The sequence below is a fragment of the Acartia tonsa genome, chromosome 9, assembly GCF_053477335.1.
Source record: "Acartia tonsa isolate MP-2025a chromosome 9, ASM5347733v1, whole genome shotgun sequence".
Classification (NCBI taxonomy): domain Eukaryota; kingdom Metazoa; phylum Arthropoda; class Copepoda; order Calanoida; family Acartiidae; genus Acartia; species Acartia tonsa.
The window spans coordinates 15,889,678-15,909,817 of NC_137268.1; the positions used below are offsets into that span (position 1 = coordinate 15,889,678).

Consider the following 20,140-nt stretch of genomic DNA (forward strand, 5'->3'; position numbering starts at 1 on the left):
GCAACGCTTACAAAAACTCGCAACCAAAAAGCATTAAGATTTGACTAGTTAACTCTAGTATAAAGCAGATTGAACATTATGCATTTTAAAAGGCGAATCTTATCTACATTAGACTTTCTTACGTTCTTCAGTACGTAATAAATAGCACTTATCCTTAGAATTTAGGTATGCTAGAATCGTCATATCCATATGAAACTTTGATAATTCTACGATCATTTTACTGAAAGTCTTTTCGTTCATTTAAAATGTTGCTTTTTTAGCAATTTTTACTTCAACTTTTATCTTCTTTTATTGACCTTATATCTAACTATGTTAAGTGTTGATTCATAAGACGCTTGGTTAAAAAATAGCAAAGCTATAGGTTCAAGTTTGTCTGAATTTTCTATATAAATGAATAAAATAAGAAAAACAATATAATTTTAAAAATTTATTTACTTACAAAAGAAAATGAATGAAATTATAAATTGAAACCAAAATATATAGCCAAAGGGTGGAATAATCTTTACAACAATTAGACTATTGGACAACCAACAAACTGAATAGCTTTGAAACCAGGATAACCACCAGCAGGTTGAACTAACTGAAATTCAAATCAATAATATATTATTAAGTTATTTTTAACATAGGTATTTCAAATTTCTATTTCATATTGAAATCTTATAATATTAAGAAGTAAGTTTTTTTCTTCTGTAGCTTAAGATTAAGATAACTACTGATTTTAATCTTGTTTTGGACAAAAAGTAAGAGGCTATTAACTAATTTTTATTTTTTCAATCAAACATGGTGTTTTAAAATCTCTCAAAATATTTTGTTTATTCTCTGTGACTAAACACAAAATCATAACACTAAAACAGTAAACTAATAATATTTTACCGCATCAAATATTGCAATTTTAAAATGCCTATAACTTTTGGTTATTATAGCTGGAGGCTTCGAATTAAATGTATTGGGTCTACTCAAGGCGACCTTTCAGCATTTAGAGCAGTGTATTTCCTTCACGCTTCCTTTAATATCCAGAGATCAGAGTAAAACAATCGAGGGGGAAAGAGTTATATAACTGTGAGTCCCCTTCCCGAGAACCCTGGGCCGTTTTTCAATTAGGACACTTCAAAGCCGCTACAAAAATAAACAGAAAGCAATTTGATAGCAAACAGGGGGATCCAGGTAGTTGTTTAAATTATAGATTTATTACCCTGATTTTATTTACAGTTTAGATTTGTAAGATTGGCTCTATTATTCTTCAAGAACTCATATAAAATCAAAATATAAAGAGAGAAAACTTTTTATGTAATAACAGTAGGCAACTTTAAAAGTCTGCATGTACAGAAAGTACTATTCATATCTTACCCTTGTTATGGTGAGTTTCACAGATTCTGTAGGTATATAGCGAGCCAACCTAAATTACATTTATTTTTTTAGACCATTTATAAAGTAATGGATTAACTGATAATCATTTAATATTATTCATTTCTAAGTTTAAACTTTTAATACAAAAATATATTGAACCTTAATTCATTCCAATCAGAAGAACCAATAACATCCAATACAAATTCCTACAAACAATGAAAATAAGAAATGTTGAAAATCACATGTAAGATAATTAAAACATTAATTATTACCTCATTTTTACCGTCATCAAAGTTCAATCTAACTTTTCTAAAATTAATTGTGCAAAAATATTTTTTTCATCAAAATGAATTTATTTAGATCCAAGAGCAATTTCAGATAAATAATGGATATTAATTATAAAATATAGAACATTAACAAATATGAATACTTACTCAGCACTCTGAGAAGGATTATATCTTTGTGTTATCCTCACTATCTGGAAAAATACTTTTTAAAATATATCTGTATCGCCGCGATATGACTTGAGATCTTATACATCCAGTCAAACCACTGATAGACGATCGACCCACTACTTGCTGTCCGATGAGGATGAAAAACCAGAAGGTTTACAAATCTTTGTATTGCAAGATGAAAACCAACGATCTAAAAAATATAAAATACATCAATTAAAATAATACATATAAATGCGATAATCAGATCAGACAATATAAATGATCATAATCGATTTAATCAAATTTAAAACATCATCCTTAAGCGTATTACGTTAAAATGATCAGGTTACATAAGCACAATTGGTCTTTTCATTAAACAACAAAGGAAATAATTTGCTCTATACTTAATACTTATTGAAAGAATTCTAATTGAAGTTAGGTCTTATATTAAGCACGCATGTAACAATCATTACCTGGGTTACATCTCATGCAAGCAGGACAGACTTACAGCAAGGTTAACACTCAAACACACTTTCCATGGCACATCCGTTTTTTTGCATTCTCCAATAAACTAAGGAGAAAACGCACTCACGGAGAACAACAACAAACTGTTGCACTTGAATGCCGCACTCTCGGAGGTGAAATTAAAAGAAATGTCGTCTTTTCTGAATCACCGGAGTGAATGCTTCCTTTCCAATACAATATCATTATAAATAACAAAAAAAAGATGAGAAGGTTAAATTACCTGAACTAGTACAGGAACTGAAAATTTTACTTCAATAAACTCGCCAACTGTCTTCAACTATGATTTAAAAGTTTGAGTATAGTTCCTTTCATTCCAAAGCCTCTTTCACAATAGCTATCGATAGGTTGGGTGATTTAATGGCAAATACATATTAACATAAGATAAATATAAATTAATCAAATTAAATAGTCACTTAGATTTTTAAGAAAAAAAGAATAGCCTAGAACTTTAAAATCTATAATAAATAGCAAATGGTCAACCTACACAAGTTTAATAATGGTGTAGGTGAAGGAAATTATGTAGAATTATAGTAAAGATTCAAAAGTTCTGAAAATTTTACTGAAAAAATTATTAAAGTCATTTAAATGATTTTTAGTTTTACCTTGCGTATAGCCCAACCATCATATTTATCTCTATTAAAATTACTATCAAGAGCATTTTCACATACATAGCGACTGAAATATGCATTTTGCATTATTAATATTTACATGTTGCAATTATGAATATACATTAAATTTAAGAAATAATATTACAAATATGTACTTTTATTCATCAACAGCCTAAAATTATAAATATTTGGATCTGTAATTTAAAAAAAAAATACCTGTCATATGTATTAGATGCAGTGCAAGTCATCATAGAAGCAGGTAGTATCTTAGAATTAAAATTTTTTTTTATTCAATATTTTTATATATTTAATATTATTATGGGTAGCGCATCTGTTAACCATATATTGTAATTATTCTTCAGTTTTGTGTGTGATTTTATACAATAAACATATCTTTCTATAATTTGCATTGGGTTGTTCTTGGTAGTTTAGCAACTCTACAAGTTGCTACTTTGAAGTGAAGGTTATTTTTAGTTTACTTTATCTAAAGTTTCCAATAGGACTCATTCATGACTAAAATTATAAGAAATTAATATTACTTACAATTGGAATGGACCCGTCATCACATGTTACTAAAATGCATATTTAAAATCATTAATAATTTGTTAAGTTATCTCAATTAATATAAATGCAAGTAAAGAGAACTTTACTTTAAAATGAAAAAAGAAATTGCAAGTTAATGATTAAATATTAGTTTACCTGGGACATTAACTCCTTCAACTGAACGGGTAATACTAAATTCTAAAAAAAGTTGATATTGCAACTTTATGGATTACTAGCGGCTTCGCCCCTAGCCTATATAGGCTTTGCCCCAAGAGGTTGGATCAATATATTTTTATGATACCTAAATTTAAAAAGAAAAAGAAAAATAAAATTGGGGGGGGGGGGGTGATGAATTTTTTTTTGGGTGGGGGAAGTAGTCAACCCCCCTTTTTAAATTTTAGATTTAAAAAGAAAAAAGAAAAATTTTAGAGGGGTATTTTTCATTTTTTGGTGGGGTTGGGGGTGTCCCACCCCCCAAGAAAATAGCTTAAAACCATCACAGGACCAGTAGGTATATACAGACAGAGAGACGGACAGTCAGACAGACAGACATCGTACTAATTTGTATTATAGATGACAAAAATATAACTTTCTTTGGGAATACAATATAGTTCTCTAAAATTTATTGCAATAAACAATTTAAAGATTTTATTCATAATTAGAAAAAGTAAAAATAATTTGTGATCATACCTTTTTTTCTACTTCCAGTGCCTAAATAATAATATAGTTATTACATTAAAGGCTAATTTTAAATAATAGATAATAGCTATTTTTAAATGAAAATAATTAAATTAGATTTGAAAAAATATCATATACTAAATTACCTGTACAAAACTTCTCTTTGCAGAAAGTTTCTCCATTTTCTAAGCATTTTGCTTTAGCCTCTGGACCTGCCTGAGTTGGAACTTGGTCACATAAGTCTTGTCTGACATCCAAACAAGTCCTGAAAATAGAGTATTAAAGTTTATTGATGATTTATCGAAGATATGAATTTTAGTTTGTAAACTTACGAGTAGCCAGGATAATCATTGCATGGATCTGCAATCACCAAACAACCTACACAAGTTTGATCATGTTTATTCAATTAAAATGTCAGGTTTAAAAAAAATAATAATTATAAATGTAAATATTTTATTACCAAATGAAATAGTCAAAGCAAGTACACAAAACTTGTTTTGCATTGTAGCTTTCTATAATCCTTGAAAAATAAATATAATTTATTATGCATACTGCGAGCCTGTCTAAAAATGGACTAATTAAAGTTCAGTCATACAAACAAAAACCAATACATTTTAAAAGTATTCCAATAATGGCTATATTAGACAGTGCGTGGAATATAAAAGTTTGTCAATTTGTTACTATAGTTTAGACACATTGCATGCCAAGTAAATCCATTGTATTTTTTTTGTTTTTAACAAAAGTAAGATTTTTTCAACATATTTGTTGTTAACTCCTGGTGTGTGCAAAAGCCTACTTAAGAGTATTTTCAACTAGCACTAAATTGTAAGAATGCATTTCTAATACTGCATCAATACTCGTAAAATTTCTATGAATTTGAATTAAATTTTTTTCAAGATAGGCATGTACTATATATAGGCTGAAAACCTGCTATCATAATCTCCTAATGCAAGTGAAGCTTAATATCAATAGTTTTATCAATAGTTTTTAGTCCATTGAAATAATTAGAATGTGTTGAATTAATAAAAAATATCTTATAATATAAAGTAGTAAGGATTATTTTGATCCAATGATTTATAAACTGATAAGGTTCTCCTTGTTAGTATGTTTCAAATATGTCAGGGATGGTTTTGGACTATTTTACTTTTAGATTTATGTGTTGAGATTTTTTAAAGCTTTATTTCTACCTCCTTATTTTTAAGGGGATGACCGTTTTTTTTGGGAGGGCGGTGTCCTACTCCTAGCTACAGTTATATATTTATATTCCCTGATGAGAAGAGCCCAATTGGATCATCGGACTGATGTCTTAAGCTTCAGACAGACGGACAGATTTCGTTCTACTTTGTATTATAGACTACCTGAAATGTCACCTAGCATCTAGGGGCTTTGAATTCGAAGGAACAAGAGGGTCCAGAAAAAAAGCTTAAAACAATGCTAAGACTTAAATCTGAAAATAAGAGCCTAAAATCATACCAAAAACTATATAAAGCTTTCTTGAAATAGGGAACCCAATCAGTTCATAATATATTAGTTTCTTAAGCTTCAGACAAAAAAAACTTACTACTTTATATAATAGGATAAAAAAAACTAAGAACAACTAATACTTTTTGGAAAGTCAAGGAAAACGTGTTGAATATTAAATTCTTAATATAGTTTACCTTTAGTTAATGTTTGACAAACTGATAATTATTTGAAAATTTTCTCTGTATTTATAGGTGATGATAACAAGTGTCCCCACAAAACAAAGTAAAAGAGACAATTTAAAAAAAGAAACAGGGATGACAACATACATTAGTAAATGTTCAGTGGTCATATAAAGGAAGAAAAAGGAAGAAGTACAAATAAAAGTAATTACAAATGAAACAAGAATGACAACATACATAAGTAGTGAAGCACTAGTAGTGTTTAAAACCCTTTCAGGACGATAATTTGAAATAAAAAATATTAAGATCCTAAAATAGTTTAAAGAAAGAAATCGTCAGGGAGAAGATAATGGAAGAATAGGGTTAATAGTCAGGATTCAGATAACCAAAAGAAAGTAAATAAAACATTGAATAAACCTAGCCAATAGCGAGATAATTATATCGAGCCCAACTCTAGTGCTCTATATGGGAATGTTGACAAGAAGTTTCAGCCTTCTCTCTTTTACAGGAGCCGAAAAAATCTGGTTTGAAAAATAAAAGCGGCTAAAATGCTGCTTAAAAGCAGTCAGACCGCTATTGATGTTGAATACTTAAATATGCTCCATATTTATGTAAATGTTGACAAGAAGTTTCGGCATTCTATGTTTTATAGCAGCTGAGAAAATTCCATAAGGTTTGTCGTTTAGGAGGTTTGTCGTTTAGGAGGTTTGTCGCTTAGGACGTTTGTCGTTTAGGAAGTTTGTCGTTTAGGAAGTTTGTCGTAGTAGGATGTTTGTCGGTGTACCCTTTAAGGCAGTCGGACGCTATGGGTTAATCAACTAAATATAATCATCCTATTTTTAAAAGAAAACTTGCTTGTGAATATAAAAAAAAATACTTTAAATGAACCATTATTGGTAAAGAATACTATCTTATGCAGATTTGTAAAAGCGAAGAATTTACAAAGAACCAAAATTACCCTAGATGGTTCAACGCGACCCCGACTGTTAAGGGATACAATCATTTCTGTGTGACAAATATTTACTTTATATGACGTTTTATTTGTCATTCGATCCAATAATATAAGTGACAAGATTTTGTATGCGAAACTATCATTAACCAAGCTTTTTTTCCTAATAAATAAATAAATGACTTATCTTATGGATGAAATGAAAAATAAGTATCTTTTGTTATAAAAATGTGTGTGTATCTTAGAATAAGATATGCAGTAGTCGATTTTTTCTTTTTTAGCCCTATTAACAAACTGAATATTTGGCCATAATTTAGAAATTGATGTATTTTTTTGGGACAGTCTAAATTATATAAGCATTAGACATGTTAAAAATTAATTAAGATTAAGTTATGATTAATTCAATTCAACGTCTTGAACATATCAAGAATTAATTTTATGAAAAAATTATTTTTCTACCAATTGTCTTTTTTTAACAAAATCAAAGTTTTGTCTCAAGGACTGAATAAATTAATGTTTATATAATCAATCTATTTTTTGTAAATAAAAATACTTTTGTTATACCCTATAATTTAGTCTGGCCCCTTTCTAGACTTATAAAGGTTCGGAAAAGTCACAACTGATATGCTAGCATAAATCTTTTTAAATTTCAAGGTCTTCATTCAGACATGAAATGTTCTAGTTGCCATGTTAGCCGCTTCGGCTACAGATAACCCAAATAGAGTGCAGCTTGTGTCTGTGTTTTGACATCTGGTTGGAAGTGAATTTGTATTTTCGGCGGTTTCTATATAAATAAGAAAAATTAAATAGAAAATATTTCTTTTATATTTTATTACTTTTAGAATAACAAAAACGTTTTGATCACAGATATTGTAACAATTATATGGTCTACAAAATATATAACTTTTGTCATACATATAACATATCAGCTAACGAAATAAATAAATAAATAATTATATAATAAATAAGACTAGAATATTATTTTTTTATGATTATGAAATTCCTAAATAAAGTTTCTGGATTTTTTTCTCATTTTTATATCATTCATAATTATTACAGAAATGTTAAAAAAAATGTTTTGTTTACAAATAAAACTAAACCCAGAACCACTTCATTATGCAATCTACATTTTCCTGGATATTTTGTCTACGGTAGTCCATAAGTGTACAGCTTTACAGTACATTGTTTCTATTTGCTAAAGCAACATGTATGATAAAAGAAAAAAATTCTTTTTAAAGTAAAATGCTTATATTTCAATCAAAATCTACATTTTTGTATTTTTTACCGACCCACTTCATTATGCAAATCAAAAGAAAAGGGATGGGAAAAGGTTTGTTTTGCACTTTTCTCCACTTTTAAAAAATGATTCTGATAAAATAACAATTTTTTAAGGGATATATGCATTAATTATAATGAAAAACAGTTTAAGGTAGTTTTAATGATTTTTCTAAATAAGAAATAATTGAAAAAAAGAAATTCTATCCCTATCACTTTAGATGACAGCTGCCGACCCCAGTCATATGGATGAAGCTAAATATATGTTAAAGATAAAATTTACCCTGAAAAGTATACAAAAATGTTTTATGAAGTGTTAAAAAAAATCCTTTTTAAAACCTTGATTTTGAGGTTGATGGCCTTTAAGATGCTCTTACTGGTGGTGAAGGTGAGCTAATTGTTATCTAAGTACACTAGCGAATGCGTCCCTAGTATCTAGGGATATTAGAAGGGACATGAGAGTGCAGAAAAATAACTTAAAACCATACAACGACTTTTTTATAAAAATTAAACAGCCTAAAACCACCCTGGGACTTATAAGAAGCTTCACTCTAAAGGAGAACCATATCAAATCAGCTGTTAGCGAGATCCTTCACTACAGACAAAAAAAGCTTACTACTTTATATAATTGGATATGTATAAATATTCGAAAATTAAAAGTGCTCTTATACAGGCAAATGTAATAATATTTATAAATGTATGTAAATATAAAATATCAAAGTAGTTATCCTATATATAATACTAGCGGCTTCGCCCCTAGCCTCTAGGGGCTTTGCCCCAAGAGGTGATAAAAAAAATTAAGGCGAAATTCGTAAAAAATTAATATTTATTGTTTTTAGTGAGAGAATGTTGCTATTCTTTCATTCAAAATAAATGCTGGAATAAAAAATATTTTTGAACAAAGGACCAAGGAAATCTTCTGCAAAAAAAAAAAAAAAAAAAAAAAAAAAAAAATGGGGGTGGGATTTTTTTGTTTTTGGGGGGGTTGGGGGTGTCCCACCCCCCAAGAAAATAGCTTAAAACCACCACAGGACCAATAGGTATATACCCTGAAGAGTAGAATCCGATCGGTTCAGTGGTTACCGAGATCTTAAGGGACAGACAGACGGACAGACGGTCAGACGGACAGACATCGTTCTACTTTGTATTATAGATGACCATTATAACAACTTGTCTATTAACCTATGTACCATTTTTTGTAGTCATAGCAGCCTCCAGTGGAGCCTCTCGACATGAAATATAACCATTATCTAAAAACTACATTATTTACTTTATGAATTTTAGTAATTAAAATTGCAATTTTTTCGTTTTTAATATTGCTTGGCTGGAGGCTGCTATGACTACAAAAATCGGACCATAGTTCAATATATAAGTTTTCATCATGGGCATGCACTTTGATAACATTTAGCTCACCATCACCACCAGTAAGAGCATCTTAAAGGCCATCATCCTCAAAATCAAGATTTTAAAATGGAGTTTTTTTAACACATCAAAAAACATTTTTGTATACTTTTCAGGCTAATTTTTATTTTTAACATGTATTTAGCTTCATCCATAAGACTGGGGGTAGGCAGCTGTCCGCTAAAGTGATAGGGATAGAATTTCTTTTTTTCAATTATTTCTTATTTAGAAAAATCATTAAGATCTACCTTAAACTGTTTTTCATTATAATTAATGCATAAATCCCTTAAAAAATTGTTATTTTATCAGAATTAATTTATAAAAGTGGAGAAAAGGGCAAAACAAACGTTTTCCCGTTGATTTTCTTTTGATTTGCATAATGAAGTGGATCGGTAAAAAATACAAAAATATAGATTTTGATTAAAATATAAGCATTTTACTCTAAACAGAATCTTTTTCTTTTATCATACGTGTTGCTTTAACAAATAGAAACAATGTACTGTAAAGCTGTACACTTATGGACTACCGTAGACAAAATATCCAGGAAAATGTAGATTGCATAATGAAGTGGTTCTAGGTTTATTATTTTTTCAAAGGTAGAAAGATATTGGGGAAAATACTTTTCCAGTATTGCTTCGAAACCGATTAATATCCTCTGGATTAGTTCCGGTTCTCAGCCATACTAAAAAATCATGCATTGTTCATATTATAGACAATTTTCTACAAATAGTGAAATAAAAACTAAGGATTAATTTTATAATTTATCGCTTTGTTACCCGCGGAAAGCTGTCTATAATAAATATTATTTTTATCTGGATGCTTTTGTCTAAGCTTACGTTAAATGAAATATGTAGTTTTATATATATATGTAAAAGATTGAACTGTATACTTTTTATTAATCTCCACTCAATTATGATAAAAAAAGGTACCGCAATGATAGATTTATTATCGAAGGAAAAGTCTATTGAATGATTGAATGGTTTTTTGGAAGGGCCCCCCTAATTTAAGACTAATTTAAAATCCCCCTCTATTTCGTAAGAATTGCTTTACTTTATAATGCCAAAAGTACAAAAATCAGGTAACACGTTGAGAGAGACAGTTTATAATGGTGATGGAAGCTAAGTATTCCGAGAATGTACACAAGTTTAAAGAGTACAAGACAATGGCACTAAAATAATGCTTAGTTAACTCAATATTTTGTATAAAACCGTCCTTAATTTGTACATATTGTATATTTGTGAAACTCTAAACAAAACTCACGTGAGCATAACATTGACTGTATAATATCGGACTCTAATTTTTCCTGTCATTGTTCACATACTCTCAATTATTCTTATTTTCCAGCTCTCCGTTCACCCCTGTTTTCTGTTACTGGTCCTGACTTGTGCCTGAAATTAATTAAAGCTTTTTATAGTGCCTATAGAAATGACGTCATACTGGCCTACCATTGGTAATTTAGTCTGTGTATTGGCCTTTGGTCTTTTGTATTGTATGACGTCATTTTTAATTGGCACTATATTGAGCTTCAAATTAATTTAAATATATTTATAAGTAACAGGATGACATATGGAGGGGCATATTCTCCTTTCCAATGAAGCTTTTTATAGTTATAGGGAAGATTAATAACTATTTTATGTTTGTACTAGCGGCTTCGCCCCTAGCCTCTAGGGGCTTTGCCCCAAGAGGTAATAAAAAAAATTAAGGCGAAATTCGTTAAAGGACCAAGGAAATCTTCAGCAAAAAAAAAAAAAAAATGGGGGGGGGATTTTTTTGTTTTTGGGGGGTTAGGGGTGTCCCACCTCCCAAGAAAATAGCTTAAAACCACCACAGGACCAATAGGTATATACCCTAAAGAGTAGAATACGATCGGTTCAGTGGTTACCGAGATCTTAAGGGACAGACAGACGGACAGACGGTCAGACAGACAGACGGACAGACGGACAGATAGACATCATTCTACTTTGTATTATAGATACCTTTACCCCCCTAAGAGAAATCACCTCTAGAAAAAAGTAAACCCGTCAACAAGAAATTCTTTTTTAATTTTCTTCTTAAAAATAAAATTGTTGCCGTAAGTTTAAACATAAAAAAAAATCATTGTGACCATTTATTAAGTAACAGGGATCGTAAGGTATAAGACAGTTAACTATAAATTGATCTATGCGACGAATTATAAATTTAAATGAAGTTTATAATTTTTGTTAGTAAAGTTTGGACACTGCTAGTTTCAATTTGTTACTATTTTACACAAACTTTTGGTAATTTTTTTTCATAGCAAATCTACACTACATGTTGTCCGTTGGTCTGTCTGCTTGTCTGTAAGGATAACTTGTTTGCACTTACCTCAAAGGCCTGTTATCACAGAAATCCCCAGAGCTGCTGTATCTATGAATCCAATCCAAAACTTTGCTTACTCTAAATAAATAGTTAAAAAATCAGATAGATAGACAGAAAATAAAAAGAATAGATAATCAATAGTTGGATAGATAGATTATAGATATATTAGCAACCTCCCCCTAGTTTCAATTTCACTTTTTAAAGAGAACGTTTTTTTTTCTAGGGGTGATATCTCCTTTGGGGGTGGTTGTACTATGCCCCAAAAATGGGAATAAACCAATTCACGTCATATGACAAGATATATTGTAAAGGAGAACCCTATCGGTTCATCGGTTATCGAGATTCTTCCATACGGACCGACAGACAGACAAACAATGTGATACTTTTAATTAAGAATAATCATAATATTGAGATGGATAAATAGATGATCATTTAGACGTACAAAAATTAACATAATACAAATGGGCGAATAAATAAACAACCTAATAGGTTAATCCTATTATCCTATTATATAAAATAGTAAGAGTTTTTTGTCTGTCCCGAAGGATCTCGATAGCCGCTGAACCGATAACTTTATTCTTTACAGTGAAGCTTCTTGTAGGTCCTGAGAAGGTTTTGAACTATTTTTTGAGGAGGGTGTCTTCACCCCTCTCCCCCCCAAATTTTTTTTTACTCTTTTGGAACTCAAATTTCAAATGGGATGAGGTCGACTTTTCCCCCTTCTACCTTAAATGCACCTAGAGGCTCCTAGGGGCGTTGCCGCTAGTAGATAATCATACCAATAAAATCATTAGATGATAAGATAGCTAGATTAACAATTAAAGAGATTAGTAAATTAACAGATTGATAAATAGACAAAAATAAATTTCAAGTTTCTGAGAAATAACCAAGAGCCGTACAAATTTATATTCAAGATTATTTAGAACAGACGGACATCCTGTTACTTTTAATCAAATGTTAAGCAATAAGAAAAAGAATATTTTACATAAAAAAATATGCAAGTTTTATTTTTAGAAAATTATCATTATAATATTTGTAGTAAACCTAATCAAATATTGTATCATTTAAATTTTCCTTATATTATAAAATGTAAAAACTAGCAACTAACTAAGGCAAATTCAATTTTTCATTGATATATTCAGATATAAAATCTGGCTTTACATGGTTAGAAGTTGGACAATCAACCTTATAAACACACAATCAAAATTCAATAAAAATCCCAAAAGTTGATAAGCCAACGATTAAGAAAACGTTATAAACTTTTGGGACTAGTGTAATTAACAGCCCAATGTCCCCTCCATTTCTGATGATTATAGATAGGTAGATAAATAGTTAGATGGATGGATAGATACCTTGAATAAACTCCAGGCCACTGTGGACGAGCACATTCTTGTCCCCAAGAAACAACGCCAGCCAACACCCAACGCTCATCATGCTAAATAAACAAGAATGCTAACACAAATAAAACTAAGCTCTCAAATAAGACGCTTAAAATATTATACCGTGTAAATGAATGTACAAACTTTCTGGTAACAATATCAAAGTTGCTACGATTTCTAAGTTATACATAACTCTAAAAGGAATCATCAGGCAAAGTTTGAAATCGATATGACGATTCTAATATGCCTAAATTAAATATAAGAAAAATCTGTTACGTACGGACGTACAGCCATTGAAACTAAAACGATTTAAACAACAATTAAACGTATCAAATGATTTGTCAAAGTCGCGGCCTTGCTAGTGACGTTAAAAAATCACTAAATGGTTTCGGCAATGTTGAATGGGCAACATTAATGCAAAAGTTGGGAAGTTGTAATAGATGTTTGTCCCTTGAAAAGATAGAAAAGTGAACAGCATTTACCTGGATAGTAAATGGACCGCCGCTGTCCCCAAAACAGGCATCTGCCCCAGGTTTACTGGCACATATCATGTTATCATTCACTTGTCTAAATAGAAAGATAACACATATACATAAAAAGATGCATACTTTTTATAATAAAGATCAATTGATTTATAATTGTCCATAATAATTTAATTTACAAAGTTATAGATAAACAGATAGATGATTGAATAGATAGATACTCACTTCTCAGAATAAAGATCAATACATTTATTATTGTTAATGATATTAACATCCACAATTTTAGGAGTAGTAGATAGAAAGATAGATAGATAATATAATATACTAGAGTTGGCTCGATATAACTATCTCATTATTGGTTAGGTTTATTTAATGTTTTATTTTATCTTTTTGATCCTAATATTTTTTATTTCAAATTACCTTCCTGAAAGGGTTAAAATGTTTAGTTAACTGTTAAATTTTAGTTTAATATTTAAACTCAGTACGCACATATCGCTAGTATCAAATTATTTAGAAACTAAGTTTTCTTTTATTTACTATATAATAAATTTAAATTTTCTGTTTTATGAATAGAAACTTAATACTTCAATATAATTCAAATAGCAACATAAAATAAAAGAGTTTCATAGAGTAAAATAATGGGTCTTAACGTTCTGGTCAATGACAGTTTATTATGGATTATTGGAGCACTATGAGTTTTAAACACTTATTATTTGGAAAACTTAAGCTCATTTATAGACATTTATTTCCTATATAGATCTGTCATCAATCTTGATGCAATAAAGCAGGCCGTTTTGTAAATATTAAAAATTGGATAATTTCATATTAAATAAAAGTTCCCGCAAATATAAGTATTAAATAATTAGATAATTGATAGATAAACAAATATATTATTAGAAAGATAGAAAAAAAGATAATTAAATAGATAGATACTTACTTCTCAGAATATAGATAAACAGATAGATAATTAAATAGTTAGATACTCACTTTTCAGAATAAAGATCAATACATTTATTATTTTCCATGATATTAACATCAACAATTTTGAGAGTAAAAGATAGATAGATACTTACTTTTCAGAATATAGATATACAGATAGATAATTAGATACATACTTATTTCTCAGAATAAAAACCAATGCATTAATTATTGTTAATGATATTTACATCCACAATTTTAGGAGTAGTAGATAGACAGATAGATAGATAAATAAATATATAATTAGATGATTGATCGATAAACAAATACAGCATGACCCTCGAAAAAGTATTTTTAAGCATCTGCAGCCTATATTTCTCAATAAAATATTAAAAGATTCATATGTACTTGTTCTCTATAATTTTCTACATCAAAGGATATCAAAATATTTTTTTTACATCAATTAACAGCCGAGATTTTTAAAGCCAAAGTTTGGAAAAAGTGCTTGAGAAACTGGATATTGCTAAATATTTCTTAGTTTTTTATTAGTATATTACTTCTTATCAACCAGTTAAAAAACAAATAAGAAAGAAGAGCAAGTTTACAATTAATACATTTTTTATTGCATTAAAAAACGTTACTTTTACATATATAAAAAACTACTTTTCAAATATTACTGAATACATTTTTCTTATAACCATTTTCCCTTAAATCTTATAATATCTCCCACTTATTAATATGACCTTAAATAAACCCCTCCCCAATTTATGCTCATTACCGTTAGGATTAGCGCAACCTTTACCAATAAATTCACGCCCACTCATCAAATTAATCTAAGACACATAAAAATCATTTAAATTGTTAAAAGTTTAATAAAAGATTGTAGCTGTAACTTTTTGGTTTTTTAACTTATTTTGATAAAATAAAAAGTGTTTGATTTCTGTTTATGTAAACTTTCAATTTGCTACTATTTTTTTTATAGGATTTCTTTCTGTAAGGGTGTTTTTGCAATTTACACTAATATAAAAATGCCTTTTAGAGCAAGTGAAAAAAGTGCTTTCAGCATGATATAAATTTCTGGGAAACATCTTTATATAAGTTTTGTAAAAAGTATTGAAATTATGAGGAAATCACGTAATTTCACTATAAAAAAACATTTTTCTTGAAAAGTTACTTTTTCCTCAGCCACTTTTTCAAAACTTTGGCTCTAAAAATCTCAGCTGTTAATTGATCTAAAAAAAATATTTTTATATCTACTTATGTGGAAATCTACAGAGAACAAGGACATATACATTTTTTGATAATTCATTGAGAAATATGGGCTGCAGATGCTTAAAAATACTTTTTCGAGGGTCATGCTGTAGATAATTAAAAAAATAGATAGATAGAAAAAAGATAATTAAATAAATAGATACTCACTTCTCAGAATAAAGATACACAGATAGATAATTAAATATATATATACTCACTTTTCATAATAAAGATCACAATACATTTGTTATTGTCCATGATATTAACATCCACAATTTTGGGAGTAAAAGATAGTAAGATAGATAGATAAACAAATATATAATTAGATGATTGATAGATAAACAAATAGATAATTAGAAAGATAGATAGAAAAAAAGATAATTAAATAGACAGATACTTACTTCTCAGATTATAGATAGACAGATAGATAATTGAATAGATAGATACTCACTTTTCAGAATAAAGATCATTACATTTATTATTGTCCATGATATTAACATCCACAATTTGAAGAGTAGCTGATTGAACTTTAGTATCTAGATCTGTGACACCCCATCCTGACACTGTTGCACTAAAACAAATAAGTTATATTTTATGCAATGGCAGCAATGTAGTATAGCTTTTTGAAATTGAAAGAAGAAGGGTGGGAAGAAAGAGAGAGAGAGAGTGATAAAGAAATAAAGATAGAGACAAAAAGGAAGAAAAAATTTGGAAAGAAAGAAGGAGATTTTAAAACAACTAATAATTTTGGAGGAGTTTTTAACTCAGCCGCGACTAAGCCTAAAATTTACGCTTTAAAAATTTATAAAAAGAGGGATATATATTTGGGTCAGGTTTAGGTTCAGCGGATTTTGAAAATGTAAAAGGTTGGTTTCTTAAGGATTTTTCAAGGCTATCCAGCCCTGTTTTTTAAGACATTCTGCTTTGGATTTAGTTTTATCAGATTGCTACTGATGTACGTATTATCAATTGTACAGATAGTCTTTTGTTTTAGAGTAGCTGCACGTTTAAATATACCTGTAACCATCAAAATCCAGGTAATCAGTTTGTGGCAGGCATGCAGGTTTCACCCAATTTATCTAAAAACAAGAATAACTGCATTGAAAACTATAGAGTTTAAAATAGAACACAAATAATTGAAATAAATACATCTCGATGGATTTAAAGATGTATAAGCTCACGAACTATTTCTTTGAGGAGAGAATTGGCTCATATTTTTAATACAAACAGTTTGAGTTTTGAGAGGTCTTTTGGTCATGATGCTATTAATTAGGGTTGGGCCGGATACTTTTTTGGCCGGATACCGGATACCGGATATCCGGCTGATTTCAAACGCCGGATATCCGGTAACCGACCGGATATCCGGCTAACGCCGGATATCCGGCAAAAATCCGGTTATCCGGCCAAATTACCGGATATCCGGCCGGATAACCGGCCAAGTTACCAGATACTAAAGTAGCAAAAAAAAATTTCTTCAGAAATCTTATATAAATTTACATAAAGTTAAACTTGTTCAGAAAAAATGTTCTTCTAGCTTCAATAATAAGACAATTATAGCCATTTAAAATTTTAAAAAGCAGAGATTTTTGGTGTAAAGTATAAAAAATTATAGAGCCGGATATCCGGCCGGATAGTTTCAATATCCGGTATCCGGCCGGATATGGAAAATGGCCGGATATCCGGCCGGATATCCGGCCACACCGGATATCCGGCCCAACCCTACTATTAATATAAAAAACTTATTAATTTTCGAGAATTTTTTTTTGTTGAAGAATATTTTATTAATAAATTTTATATCAGTTTAACTTTAACAAAGCGTTTGATATCAACCATTTAAAATCTTTGAACAATGTGTTTCGGTAAAAAGTGATGGTACATCGGATTTAGATTAAACTGGTACCCAAAGTTTAATCACCAAATTATCTTAATTGTTGGCTCAAACACTTTTGGTAATTTATTTAATTTTGTATACAAAAATTTCCAAATTTTTCAACCAATAATTCTAATCTTCAGAAGTAGGGGAAATTTATTTATCACCATTTGGGATGTATATCAATTTAAAGCCTATTGTCTTTTCCCTGAAGATCCCTGTGTTATTGAAAAATATTGAAAAACATAACATATACACAAATATTTGAAAGATATCTATGTATTTTCCCTCCCTTTCATAAAATAAAAATTTAATTTAACAAAAATTCATTCATCAAATTAGGAGGTGACTTACCCTTTCAAAGTCAACATGTTGATTTAATTCAATTAGAGCAAAGTCCATATTGAAATGAGCTCCTTTCCTAAAAATTACAAATCATATATTATTTTAAATATAAATTTCAAAAATAGCGTCGCAGAACTGTAGATTGTTTTCATATCAATAAAAGTACTAAGGGTGGTTTTTTGCTATTTCATTTAAAGTATTTAAAAGGTTTAGGCTATTTTACTATCTACCACCTCCTACTTAGACTACAGAGCCTCAAACATGCTTTTAAAACATCTTTTGTTCATGTTTTACATAACTATGTATGACGGATGGACGTACAGACTATAGAGTAGCTTGTTATAGATAAGCCTTACCTAAAATCAGGGTGCATGATGACCTCTTTAACACTGAACCGCACATCTGATGTCTCTCCATCCTAAATAAAAATATAATATAAAAGTATAGCAAAGTTTGTTCCTATGTCTGGCCGTCTGAAACTTATTTTCTTATAATAAGAATAACAAGCAAACTGCAATTTTTTTTACAAGTTAAAGTTCACAGAAATGGATGGTTCAATTTTGTGATGCTTTTCAAAGAAGTCTCATAAAGTGCAGTGGTTTTAGGATATTTTCTTTCGCCATTATGCAAAATCAATAGTTTTAATCCTTATTATAAAGACAAAGTAACAAATGTTTCGACCCTTGTATGTACATTGACATACATTGCTGGTACCAGAACCATAGGGTAACTGGAGCATCCTGCAGACACTAACCTGAGTCCAGTCATGATCACCAAAGACAATGAACAAATTTCCAGGTATTCTTCTCCTACGTGACTCCAGGCAATGGGCAGCTGATAAAAAAATGAGATATAGTAATCAGGAATATAGGGGGATAAGACAATGGACTATATATTTGTGTACCACTGATTGTACACTACCCTGTCCCGTTTTAGAAAAATTTTGTTAAAATTTTTGCCCCCAGCCATAATATGGTTTATTTATGCAAAATAATGACCCATGCAAAATATTTTTTCTGTAATGCAAAAATTGTGATGGTACAAGCACTGCAAAATTTTTAAAATTTGCAAAAAGACCTGTTTTTAAAGCTCTTGTACCATCTTAATTTTAAAGATTTTTAAAAAATTTCAATTCTAGTGTGTCAAAATAAACCTGAAATTTACCAAAAAAAATGGGGGCAGTCTCAATTCTAACATATAAAGGACAAAAGTGTAGCAAGTAATCTTTCAAAGTAAAAATTGCCAGATTTCATACACAATTAATAGGGTTAGGCCGGATTGGATGGATACAGATATCCGGCTGATCTATAATTCTGGATATCAAGTATTTAGGTTTATATTGACACACTAGAATTGAAATTTCATAAAAATCTTTAAAATTGAGATGAAACAAAAGCTTTAAAAACGGTCTTTTTGCAAATTTTAAAAAGTTTGTACCATCTCAATTTTAAAGATTTTTACGAAATTTCAATTCTAGTGTGTCAATATAACCCTAAATACTTGATATCCAGAATTATGAATCAGCTGGATATCTGTATCTATTGATTCCAGCCCAACCCAATTATTTATGTATGAAATCTGGCAATTTTTATTTTGGAAAATTACTTGCTACACCTTCTTCCATTATATGTTAGAATTGAGACTGCCCCCATTTTTTTGGTAAATTTCAGGTTTATATAGACACACTAGAATTGAAATTTTGTAAAAATCTTAAAAATTGAGATGGTACAAGAGCTTTAAAAACAGGTCTTTTTTGCAAATTTTAAAAACTTTGCAGTGCTTGTACCATCGCAATTTTTGCATTACAGAAAAAATATTTTGCATGGGTCAATATTTTGCATAAATCAACTATATTATGGCTGGTGGCAAAAATTTTAACAAAATTTTTCAAATCCGGGACAGGCTATTGTACACTATAGGTTTCAACTGAGGTACAACTCAAATAAAGAAGCTCTTTATAGTGCCTTTTAAAAAGATACATTTAATAACTTCTTATTGAGTATCCCAAATGACGTCATATTATAATAGTCCATTATTCTAATATGACGTCATTCGGGATTTTTTGGCCAAAAGTTTTTAAATTCATCCCTTTTTATAGACCCTATAAAGAGCTGCTATGTTATCCAATGTCCCCTCTCTCCCCGGATTATATAAT

At 29.7% G+C, this 20,140-nt stretch overlaps 2 protein-coding genes across 3 annotated transcripts in view; both read right to left on the bottom strand.

Moving 5' to 3' along the window:
* Positions 1 to 414: 414 nt before the first annotated feature.
* On the bottom strand, positions 415 to 5,819 carry LOC145327740 (uncharacterized). Of its 2 annotated transcripts, none has more exons than XM_080171295.1 (15): positions 5,794 to 5,819; positions 4,596 to 4,655; positions 4,468 to 4,513; positions 4,282 to 4,400; positions 4,148 to 4,168; positions 3,614 to 3,655; positions 3,458 to 3,486; positions 3,131 to 3,180; positions 2,909 to 2,981; positions 2,527 to 2,583; positions 1,782 to 1,825; positions 1,620 to 1,656; positions 1,507 to 1,553; positions 1,348 to 1,396; positions 415 to 580 (listed from the first exon to the last, which is right to left on the bottom strand). In XM_080171295.1, exons 2-15 carry the CDS (start codon positions 4,636 to 4,638, stop codon positions 512 to 514), a joined length of 726 nt encoding a protein of 241 aa, XP_080027421.1. In that variant the 5' UTR covers positions 4,639 to 4,655; positions 5,794 to 5,819; the 3' UTR covers positions 415 to 511. The 2 variants fall into 2 exon arrangements, with proteins under 2 accessions (XP_080027421.1, XP_080027422.1); XM_080171296.1 differs by lacking the exon at positions 5,794 to 5,819 and adding an exon at positions 5,494 to 5,637.
* A 4,478-nt stretch (positions 5,820 to 10,297) lies between these two features.
* Positions 10,298 to 20,140, bottom strand: part of LOC145328318 (uncharacterized) — a 28,860-nt gene continuing 19,017 nt past the window's right edge. Inside the window, exons 12-20 of the mRNA XM_080171949.1 lie at positions 18,740 to 18,819; positions 18,342 to 18,403; positions 17,995 to 18,061; positions 16,788 to 16,849; positions 16,222 to 16,341; positions 13,602 to 13,686; positions 13,093 to 13,175; positions 11,747 to 11,818; positions 10,298 to 10,791 (exon numbers count right to left, since the gene is read on the bottom strand). Of these exons, the coding sequence (XP_080028075.1) occupies positions 10,737 to 10,791; positions 11,747 to 11,818; positions 13,093 to 13,175; positions 13,602 to 13,686; positions 16,222 to 16,341; positions 16,788 to 16,849; positions 17,995 to 18,061; positions 18,342 to 18,403; positions 18,740 to 18,819 (686 nt within the window). The 3' untranslated portion in view covers positions 10,298 to 10,736. The remainder of the gene's footprint in view (positions 10,792 to 11,746; positions 11,819 to 13,092; positions 13,176 to 13,601; positions 13,687 to 16,221; positions 16,342 to 16,787; positions 16,850 to 17,994; positions 18,062 to 18,341; positions 18,404 to 18,739; positions 18,820 to 20,140) is intronic.